The sequence below is a fragment of the Nilaparvata lugens genome, chromosome 1 (assembly GCF_014356525.2).
Source record: "Nilaparvata lugens isolate BPH chromosome 1, ASM1435652v1, whole genome shotgun sequence".
NCBI lineage: Eukaryota > Metazoa > Arthropoda > Insecta > Hemiptera > Delphacidae > Nilaparvata > Nilaparvata lugens.
In genome coordinates, this window is record NC_052504.1 from 45906376 (window position 1) to 45918595 (window position 12220).

The 12220-nt window shown below is 32.0% G+C and overlaps 1 protein-coding gene and 1 long non-coding RNA gene across 3 annotated transcripts; one reads left to right on the forward strand and one right to left on the reverse strand.

Moving 5' to 3' along the window:
- The first annotated feature begins 124 nt into the window (after positions 1 to 124).
- On the forward strand, positions 125 to 5459 carry LOC120352817. 2 transcript variants are annotated; one of them, XR_005572113.1, is made up of 3 exons: positions 125 to 232; positions 3296 to 3409; positions 5246 to 5459. It is a non-coding gene; the product is annotated as an uncharacterized LOC120352817 (long non-coding RNA). The 2 variants fall into 2 exon arrangements; XR_005572112.1 differs by lacking the exon at positions 125 to 232 and having other exon boundaries at positions 3209 to 3409.
- Positions 5460 to 9699: 4240 nt separating this feature from the next.
- Positions 9700 to 11971, reverse strand: LOC111051852 (ragulator complex protein LAMTOR1). Its single transcript, XM_022338429.2, has one exon. It carries the CDS (start codon positions 11367 to 11369, stop codon positions 10845 to 10847), a length of 525 nt encoding a protein of 174 aa, XP_022194121.1. The 5' UTR covers positions 11370 to 11971; the 3' UTR covers positions 9700 to 10844.
- Positions 11972 to 12220: the final 249 nt, after the last annotated feature.

The following is a 12220-nucleotide window of genomic DNA, read 5'->3' on the forward strand; positions in this document are numbered from 1 at the left end:
TCACTCCGCCCTACACACTTTTGGTTGTAGCTAAGCATTGGACAGCCCGTTCCAGTTAGTTTAGAGTTCACTGTTGGTGACTGGTGAGGCACGCACGTCTCGCTGTAGAAATGCTCTAGCATAGAGAAGTATGCACATGTGCTGGTAGCTTATTTGTCAGAGCAATTCCGTTTACTGTGACTGGCATTCAGTGGAACTGCAACTGATTCACCAATATTTACGAAAACACAACGTAACCTCTTTGACTTAACTTTATATCAAAATCAAAACTTGTGAAATAACCTCTTAAATTATTAAAGTCGGAAATTACTTTCATTTATTCATAAGACCCTAAAAACATTGCTGGGTTTTCAAGTTTATTGTATCAAATTTGTAAAACTATTCACCGGCACTTTTTATGCTCCAACTTCTGTTGATGGCTATGATGCAATTTCTTGTTCTATGTTCTATTTACTCATGTTAGAATAAAAAATTGAATACTGAAAAAAAAGAGTTTCCTTCTTGTAGAATAAGGCTGCAGTGCAATAAAAGTCCTACATGTGAAAAATGTTCTAATTTGTTGATAGGCTATCATCAATCAATCTATTCCTAAAATGATCAAATACATTTTGATTATCGTCACTTTAAATTTTGTCATATTTATAAAACAACACTTTGAAAGAAAAATTAAACACAGTCAATGTAAAAATAGGCCTACTACAAAATTACCACCTACTGAACATATTCCTGAAAGGATAAGGAATACAAAAGCAATTGCACTAGATAGACCTAGTCCTTCAGATTACGGTAGCTTTTCTTTTTTACTTTCCTTGCCCTACTACCATAGGTAAGGAAAGTATTGCTTTCCAAAAAAAATTAAGGTAGGCCTACCCCAATTTCAAGTTTTCTATACGTTTCAAGGTCCCCTAAGTCCAAAAACATGATTTTTGGGTGTTGGTCTGTGTGTGTGTGTGTGTGTGTGTGTGTGTGTGTGTGTGTGTGTGTATGTGTGTGTGTGTATGTGTGTATGTCTGTGAACACGATAACTCCATTCCTAATTAACCGATTGACTTGAAATTTTAAACTTAAGGTCCTTATACCATGAGGACCCGACAATAAGAAATTCAATAAAATTCAATTCAAGATGGCGGAAAAAATGGCGGATAATTACTAAAAAACCATGTTTTTCACGATTTTCTCAAAAACGGCTCTAACGATTTTCTTTAAATTCATACCATGAATAGCTATTTATAAGCCCTATCAACTGACATGAGTCTCATTTCTGGGAAAATTGCAGGAGCTCCGTAATATTTTTGAGAAAAATGGCGGATAATCCCTAAAAAACCATGTTTTTCACGGTTTTCTCGAAAACGGCTCTAACGATTTTCTTCAAATTCATACCATGAATAGCTATTTATAAGCCCTATCAACTGACATGAGTCTCATTTCTGGGAAAATTGCAGGAGTTCCGTAATATTTTTGAGAAAAATGGCGGATAATCACTAAAAAACCATGTTTTTCACGGTTTTCTCGAAAACGGCTCTAACGATTTCCTTCAAATTTATACCATGGATAGCTATTTATAAGCCCTATCAACTGCCATGAGTCTCATCTCTGGGAAAATTGCAGGAGCTCCGTAATATTTTTGAGAAAAATGGCGGATAATCACTAAAAAACCATGTTTTTCACGATTTTCTCAAAAACGGCTCTAACGATTTTCTTCAAATTCATACCATGAATAGCTATTTATAAGCCCTATCAACTGATATGAGTCTCATCTCTGGGAAAATTGCAGGAGCTCCGTAATATTTTTGAGAAAAACGGCGGATAATTACTGAAAAACCATGTTTTCCACGGTTTTCTCGAAAACGGCTCTAACGATTTTCTTCAAATTTATACCATGGATAGCTATTTATAAGCCCTATCAACTGACATGAGTCTCATTTCTGGGAAAATTGCAGGAGCTCCGTAATATTCTTGAGAAAAATGGCGGATAATCACTAAAAAACCATGTTTTTCACGATTTTCTCAAAAACGGCTCTAACGATTTTCTTCAAATTCATACCATGAATAGCTATTTATAAGCCCTATCAACTGACATGAGTCTCATTTCTGGGAAAATTGCAGGAGCTCCGTAATATTATTGAGAAAAATGGCGGATAATCACTAAAAAACCATGTTTTTCACGATTTTCTCAAAAACGGCTCTAACGATTTCCTTCAAATTTATACCATGGATAGCTATTTATGAGCCCTATCAACTGACATGAGTCTCATTTCTGGGAAAATTGCAGGAGCTCCGTAATATTTTTGAGAAAAATGGCGGATAATCACTAAAAAACCATGTTTTTCACGATTTTCTCTAAGGAAAAAGTACTCTGAAAACAATAATTATAGTCTATATACACATATTCAGAAGTTTGATCGTAGTTTCAAATATGAGCAAGGAAAGTTGTGTGAGTGTACCACACCAGATTTTTTTATATGTAACTTACTATTGACTTTAAATTACTGGGCAACATATGAAAATATCTATTGTTTATTCTACCTAAAGTTTTGCTTTTCAAAATTATGTTTCTGGACTATTCTGCTAGATCACTTATGATATAGGCTACAAGTGAATTATTACTTCTTTGTTCAAATTCAGTACCTAGTTTTTCAAAAGTAGGCTCACATGATAACATCATAAATGTGTTGCCCATGAATTGTTAGAATGCTGAAAGAAAGATTAGCAAACTTTAAATCACAGACGGGACATAGGCTCAAAACATTCCACTGCTCACACATTCCTCTGCAGTCTTTGAATGTCTAACTTTTTTCCCGGGGAAAACTGATTTTATTGCATTCAAATATGTAGAAATCAGGATTGTATTCTACTTTTACTTATTTAAACTATCTAATTTGAATAATGCATTTCCAAACAAAGATGTAGATGACGTTTGAGAATATGTAATTATTGATTTTCGATAATTATTATTTATCGATGTATTGATGATATTATATCGACATTTTGGGTCTATCGATAGAATGATCATGATGACACGATGCACAAGCACAATGAATTTTGCAAAGGACCGGCAGGCTTTATTTAAACTTTTTCCAGCAAGCAATTGATTCATTTATTTATATTAACAGCTTTATATTCCAATTTAGAAAAACTATCGGTGTAGTCCTCTCATTTTGGCAATATATATTTTATATAATAAGAAAGAGTGAGACTGTGTGTTTGCAACATGTGTGTTTTCCAATTTTCTAGTCAAAAAATATTATTTGAAATATGTTTAATTATAAGTAAACTTTTGTTTCATCTCTGATAGGAGCTGTGGTGATGAAATTTTCCAACACAAAATAAAAAGACATAGAAGCAGTATGGTAATCAAATACTGGCTGAAGTCTCCAAAAACTCGGTTCACCAGCAAAGAGAAATCTAAGTAAGTCTCAATTTTGATTAATTTAAAACAGAATATGAAGTCAAACAATTTTTTTCTATGGGTGATGTCCACATGAGCTCTAGGCTTGTGCTAATCATTATAAGTTAGTAATCATACCAGGTGAGTCATATGTATGGGAACCTTTCAATAAATTAGAGACTGTTGTAGATATAATACTGTAGCTTTCAGGATATGTTACTGGTCAAATACTCTAACTCTTGACATACGGTACAACTGAATTTCAACCCCTTCATAAGGGGTTGACTAGGTTCAGAATGTATAATATGGTGACTCAAGAGTTTTAACTGGAATATTATTAATGTAAACGCCTATTGTGTGGTACATTATTTTGAAGGGCTTTTTAAAACAAGAAACATAACATCAATTAAAATGTACTATGAAACTTGAATCCAGAACGGTGGCTGATTGAAGTTTGTAAAGAAAAGGTTTGTTCTTTACATCATTATAAAGGCCTTTTTAAAACTAGAAAGATGACATCAATAAAAATCTATGATACTTTTATCCACAATGGCGGCTGATTGAATTTTATCAATTATTTCTTTAAAAACCAAAACTTCAATCAGCCGCCATTTTGGATAAAAGAATCATAGAAGATTTTTATTGATTTCATCTTTCTCGTTTTGAGAAGGCTTTTAAGATAATACACAATGAGTATTTACATTCAAAATCTTTGATTTACAACCTCTTTATGAGGAGTTGAAATTCAGTTGTATGTCAAAAGGTGGAGTATTTGACCAATAACTTATCCTGAAAGTTACAGTATTATATCTACAACAGTCTCCAACTTATTGAAGGGTTGAGGACTGTGATGTTTTAATAAATTCAATTTCAATATAAATTATTGTTGTTTCATCATTTTATTAAAGCAAAAATTTCCCTATTGGCCATCCAAACATTTATGGTTTTTCCCCATTGGTGATGCAAAGCTAATACAAACAAATGGCTGATACAAAGTCCAACAGCTGAAAAAAGAAGCTTACATGAAACATTTTTGAAATTTGTCAGCTGTTGAATGATTACAAATGAAAATGAGCTTTCTTTTTGTAATTATAGTGTCCAGCTGTTAGATTGCATAATATATCACTACTTACTAGGAAAAATCCATTTGTCTGAATAGGACTTTATAGTTGAATTTAATTTTTATTTAGTTTTGTGTAAATTTATTGTAAAGTTAGGGTAGAGAATTTACTTCACATTATATTGTGGTTATTCAAAAGTTTTATAAGATTTATAGTTTTTTAATGTAAAAATAAAGAATTGAAAAGGTTATTCATTCAGAATAATTAAGGTAATCCTTCTCCATCTTTTCACGATAAAATATTGTAAAAATGTATTTCAAAAACGTTATTTTCATGTGAATTTTTGGAAATTTTCATGCGAAAGAAATGACCAAATGTGGGACAAGAAATGTAGAAAAAACCGTTTTATTCATGTTCTTTTCTGAGTTCAGTATACATGTTCAGTATAACGTGAAAATGTAGAAACAAAAAAACGTTATTTTCAAGTTTCAGTTTCACATACTTTTCACGTGAAAAGTTGGAACATTTACACTTTTTTCACGTGAAAAAAATGTGATTTTCTCGACTTTTCCACCAGAATATGACGTTATAATGTAAAACTGTGAGGACATAATTTTCACGTGAAAAAAACGCTCTTGTGTTATCTTGAACTTTCCTTTCAGGAGAGGAAGAGTCATGCATATTTAAATACATTTTTAGGTTATTAAATAAATTTGCTAGCAGATTAATTCAGAAAATAAAATCCTTATTTTCTAATTTGTAAAGATTGTATACTTTGAACTGTTATTTGTTCTAGAAATGTTCAAACACCGGATCCTGGAGGAAAATCTGAATGCTACAAAAATTGAGATTGAATTGAGGTACAGTAACATAAACCAGTATGTAGCTCAAAAAATTGCTACTTTAAACAGGAAGAGATTAAATTATTCTGGAGCACCACAATAAGGACGTTTCTTAATAGATAAATGACATGCATATGAGTTATTTTAATAAACAAACTTCTCACATTATTCATGTCTCAACTATTTACATCCCTTAATTTTTCATCAATATGTCAATAGACATCTATTCACTGAATCCAATTCACTTATATTAATTATAGATAATTAAACAGGTATACTCTCTTGTCTGATGCCAGTTGCAGCTGGGTTGAAATATTATAATCCTTGCACATGTTATCTTCATCCTAAGCTGCTCTCCTAGATTTAAAAGAGGATTATTTTTTCTATAAAGGAGACAGGCTGCTTATAGATGGCTATTGATCTGTATTGATATCAATACAGCTGGTTATGTATTGTTATCCATGGCTACCTATTGATGTGTATTGATATCATTAGGTATTTGATAAGGAGGGAATAGATTGATACTCTTTAAAAAGATTTAAGTTACCTATAGTTTGTGTAAAACAAGTTGAGACTTGGCCCTCCATCCAAAGAAATTACAGGGTTGCCAAATCGTGTAAAATTGCAACTTTTTCAAATTTCCAATTCAACGTCAGAATTGGATGTATAATATCATCCCCGATATCCTAGTAGTGCTAAAAAAGTTTCAGGGTGGAAGGATTAAAAGGAAATTTAACTTTTATTATAAAGTTGGAAACATTGCGAAGATTTGTTTCTCTTTTGAATATCACTTCTCTCAGAGGTTGAATCTACAATATTATTAAGGAACTAAGAAATAATTAAAGACCAGGAATTGAAAAAAATAGTAATTTAATCCTTAAAAAAAAATAGCCCACATGATCTCTAAACCACTATTATTTTCAATAAATGTTTTTAGCAAGGCTACTTTCCTAACCACTTGAAAAAAGCTAAAATAAAACCGCTTTGTGATCCCTCAGACCCAACTAACTACAGGCCAATTAGTCCTATCAGTAATTTAGCCTTAGATTTTTGAAAAAATCATCAAGAAAAGACTTGAGCAAGCATAATAAAAAATACAAAAAATGCTATAGTACAGTCTATAATGCAATATGGGGAGGGGGGAGAGTGCTGCAATTCCCATTTGGAAGAACACTGTTCATGATGCTGAAATTAATCATTTAATCTATTTTAAATAAACCCACATTTTTCCCGACAAACCTTATATTTGATGAATTCAATGTTTTAACTATTAGACAGTTAAATGTTGATAATTTTATTAAATATTTAATAAAAATAGAACTAATTTTCCATGCACGAACAACTCATTAAATGGATCTACTTCAAATAATTATATGATATACTTATAATATTAATATTGAAACAATTAGACAGCAACTTATTTATCGAAGTACTATAATAATCAATAAAATTCCGGATCATCATCTAAACAATGCTAAAATGACAAAGAAAATGAAGCAGGATATCATTAATTGGATAAAAAGCAATTATTTTTTTAATCTTTGAATTATTGTAACTGTTACCTGTATCCTTATTTCACATCCTATCTACCTTCTTCCAACCCTGTCTATCTACCACTTTTTTCCACTTCCCTGTCACATCTTTCCCTTTCTGTTATACCTACCTGCCTATTACATGGAAAACCATAGTTGGCAAGGTATTTTTTCCCCTCTTTCTTCCAGCACACACCACATCCTTTCAGCAATATTTATACTGTAATTTATATGCTATTTGCATTGTTACTGTTATTGTAATAATTTTATTTCTTATTGCTTTTTCTCATTGTATTTCTGTGTACAGATACAGACAACAACAATTTTAGTTCTGAACAATATTTATCATTGTAAACATTTCTTTAATCTCCAATTTATTTTAGAGTTAATTTAACCTTGTAAAAACGTTTCTCTATTCTAAAATGTATATAATCTATTGTAGTTTATCAGCTACAATAATATTAATATTTGCAACAAGTGTCAACTCAGCGGTTCCACACAGTCAACAGAGGGGATGAAGATGCGCATTTTCGCCATGTTCACCTACTAACTTGTCCAAATTAGCTGCAATGTCAAAAAATGTGTCACAGACACTCCCTTCAAATGTCATTGTCAAATGATCAATTGTAGCAGCATTGAAAATTTCACCCCCTACATTAAAGTTGCTATAATAATGAAACGAACGCTTGGAATAGTGAAACAATACATCATTTCAAAGAGAATTTGATGCTCTACAAACCTACAACAAAGCTGCTAAGTCAAAAATTTTGTTAAAAACATTCCCTCCAAATTCCTTTGTCAACAAGTCTATTGCTGCAAAACTGAAGATTTCACACTCAGCTGCTGCAACAGTTGTAGGGAAATGTGCAAAAGAGTGAAATTATACATCAAATTGAAGAAAATTCAATGTTTTATAAGTTCATAATATTGGCATGGATTTTTCCCATCAATTTTTAAACTAGACCATTATACCATAGCCACCTCTAATACAAGGCCCCGGCCTACGATATTGCAACGTCGCAGTGTACGGTAGGCCTAGAATCTAATAGGTAGGTACATGATTGGTGAGAAAGATAAAAAAAAATACTAGCTGATCTTTTTCACCAATCATGTATCTAATTCTAGGCCTACCCTGCGACGTTGCAATATCGTAGGCCGGGGCCTTGTATTAGAGGTGGCCTTGATTATACTAAACAAGCTACAGCACTCAGAATGGCACAGTGCAACTACCACATTATGTTGAATTTGGAAAAAAGAATAATTTACAATAAGTTGCGAGTTGAAATAAAAGAGCTTGAGATTAGACAGTTCAAAATTTGTGTGAAAAATATTTCAATTGACTGCTGTCCTTAAAGTATGAATAACTTGATGTAATGTAAGTTTATGACCTGTTTATATTGATGTTGATAAATTTGTTTTCAATTGACTGCTATCCTTACAGTCTAAAATACTTAATAATTGTGGTGTAATTTTATGACGTAAGATATATTGATGTTAAATTTGTGACTGCTTGAGCATTTTTTATGTTCTGACAATAAACGAATCTTGAATCTTTATTTATTCATTAATTATTATAAGAATTGAATTATTATATATAATAGATATATCTATATTTGAGCTTTGAATAATAGAAAGTTCAAGAAGATTTCATTCATTCATATAGGCTATACTAAAACATCAACTTCACAACACAGAATTTTCTGTTAAATCAATCCAACATTGTTTTAGTATTTTGCTAGAAAAATGTGCTTATAAGTTAAAGCAAATGGAGAATTTCACCTTCAAACTTGAATTAATTTGCTGATTTACCATGTCAATGAACATGTGATACACAATGGAATAACTTTTTCCAGTTCCAGAGGATGTTAACTACTTGAGCACTGAGATTATGCGAAGGTGATTGATTGATTATTTGCCTCTATTAGGGCAGAGTTAGGACTCCTGGTCCTCTCTGCCACACAACCCTTGATCAAATGATGTAGGAGATGAGATGAATGGCTACAGTTTAATTGGGAGGTTCAACGGGAAGTGGTTCCGAGTGTTATAATTGTATATTACTGTATTAATTTAAGCCTAGCTATTCACAAGCAGACACTGTTACAACAGTGAGGCCCGGTTGTTCAAAAAATGGCTTCTCTGATTGATTCTCGTGGAATTAATCACGGTTAAAATTTAACCGGCTGTTGTGCAACCGGCACTGAAACCTAGAAAACTACGCTTAGGCTGTGCAAATGGCTAATAAAAGTCATTACTCATGATATTTTTTGAAGGTATTCGATTTGTTGACAATCAAGCTACCAAAATAGAAAAGTTTTCTTAGGAATAACTTTTGGTTGTGTTATTTTCGGTACGGTATATATATATTTTTTTTGTAAATAACACGTGGTTGTTATTTTTAGTATTTTTTTTTAAATGAAATAACTTATTCAAGAATTTTTGTTTTATTCAATCAACAATACCTTGAAGAATCAATCCTCACAATTTCATGAAATTATCTCTCACGTAATTTGAAATGATCTGTCCCAAAAATTTAAACTTTAGGCGCTCATCTCAAAAAGTAATGATTATAATTTTTTCCTGAGAAAACGTTTTTAAATGGAAAAACTTTGAAAAATATCACCAGTGAATAGTCTTTTTTAGCATGTTACACAGCCCTAATTTATTCGTGATCTGTGCAATGAGACACACGCACAGTAGGCCTACTGCTTGAAAAGACAATCATTCCCAATATTCTATCATTCAAGATGTGATAACTTGCGTTTCTTTTATGATGGCTATATATTATTATCTACTGAAGTAACAAAACTATGAATCATTATAAATAGCTATCAAAAGTGTAGTTGAGTACAGGTTGAGTATTATTAAAAACACTGATATCATTAAAAGATCAATGCCAATTTAATTATTTTATAAAAATAAAATCAATACAAGGCTGTCTTGAAAAGGAATCACAATAGTCCATTACTACTAACACATTTTCTCACCAAATAAATACTAGTTGTAAGCTTGTTTCCAATGTAAATAATATATCATTATCAATATTCAAATTGCATGGCCATGTCTGTTAATAAAAAATCAATTATTATTGATAGTACTTGAATTTATTATTTACTAAATGCAGTAATTGATGACTAGTTCATTGAATCGATGCAGAAAAACAAACAAGTAAAACATTTGAAGCGGCTAACAATAATATTCCAGAACGCAGTAAATAAGGAGCTTATAACAGATATATTAAACATTTAGTTTTTATACAGCTTCTGCACAGAGATAAACAATGACTAGATAACAGACTGCAATGTAAATGAACATTCAGAAAACACAGATTTGTTGGAAGACCAGTTTTTAAGAGATGAAATACGCTTTTTAGGGAATAATTTTACTAGTTAAATGGATAGTCTTCAACTTGGAGAATAAATTTGGTGAGAATTATGATAAAAATACAATATTATAATAGGATAATTAAAACAATTGTAAGATTATACAGAAATTCAATTATAAAATATAGAATTATCCTACTTGTTTTAATAATGATGTAGGTTTATAGCAGAAAATAATAATGAATATAACTACCTATTCAACATTGCCTATCAGGAAACACCAGTCCTTGGCAATGCACTCAAGTAAACAATGGTGGATTTGTAAAAAGTATAAATTTAAAAGGGAACGAGAGCTTGAATAAAATTTTGCGTTTTCATAGCAATGTGGACAGAATTCAATGAAAAATGAATCGCAGAGCGTCAGTCACAGTTGATTAAGGTAAAAAATTGCCTCATATAAAAGCATAAACTCTTTAAAATAAAATTTCTTTCATAATAATATTATACTTTAAATAATGAAGATCTCTGCAAAATTACATTAGAGAACTCTATCAATATAAAAATTGTCTATTAAATTTTAATTTACATGCCCTCTCACTATAGGCCCTACACTAATTTTTACAATCATAGCTTTATTAACATTTTTCAGAGATATTCACATTAATTGCAGTCGTTCTTGATAATATCTAGTAAGATAAGAGTTAAGGAATATTGAAAGGGACGACTAGTTCTTCCTTGTGTTCCACCTTCAAGTTATCAAGAGCCAAGGTTGCTTTTTCAACAGTTGACTTGATGAGAACAAAATTGCTAGATGAGATTGGTGCTGCACCCAGCAAACTATCAGGAGCGGGGATGTCGACTAACAGACACGGATTGGCTCGAGGCTGAACCCACTTGTGGCTGACAGCAGCAACTGTCTGCAACTTCTGATTGTAATGTTTCATCCGTTCCACATACTCGTGCTGTTCAAGGTTGTGTGCACCCAAGGCAGCGACATCAATCACATTGTTTGCTGTTTCTTGCAGTATCCTGTTTAGCGCTGAAATCTGGTCTGTTTTCTCCGGAAGGGAACTAGGATACTGTGAGAGGAAGTCATCGCTGTGAACCCTCTGAATATGCAACGTGTTGATATTACTAACTGGATCTGCCAAAAGATGTGTTCTTTCGGTGGGATCGCCACTTTGTGAAGATTCTTCTTCTCTACAGCTACTAAAGCAGCAACCCATGACTAAAAACTTGCAAATACAAATTATATAGTTTGTTTTTAACTGTGGTTTATTAAACTGGATCAGAATAACTTCAGTTATTTTAGCACAGCTCAGTCACCTGGTGTTTTTATAGTATACTGTTCTAGAATCAGAAAAGATGTAGTGATAAACACCATAGTATTCTAATGATAAGTGAATAAGTTTTTCAAAAATTTTCTAACACTCCTTAGCACAAAACTATACATAGGCTACATACGTGGTTGCATGTATGTTGAAAGTATCTTCTCAAAGCAATGACGGAAACTATTCTAATAAGTAAAACAGTTCACTACGGAGAATTAGGCCATATTAGGCACAATACGATTAATGATTTAACAACTTATACGTAGATACGTTTTACAAAATGCACAATTCCATCAATCAAAAACTTGCAATGGAACGACGAAAAATAGGATAGCCTAAAAATTCACAAATTGAGAAAATAGAAAACAGCTGATAGCGTAGAGGAGTGAAAATCAAGAAGATCATAAGCTCACGTATAGCCAAACTTTATAATAATAAACATAATCTGAAGGATGATGGAACCTGGAAGGTTAATGAGAATTTTTTAGGTGGTCAAGTCTTCGCTTTCAAATGAAAATATACTGATATGATTTTATATTTTCTGATAATTATTAAGAAGCAGGAAGCTTACATGTTACATCTGAAAACATAATTTGTTTTATATAGTTTGATTATACGTTACCGTATGATTTTCGGGGATGCGATGTTTTTCCCTTAGACCATTTATAGAATAGACACGCCGGGAAGCCTAGCCTCTGAAGCCAACATCTAACCTTAGACCATTTATAGAATAAACACGCTGGGAA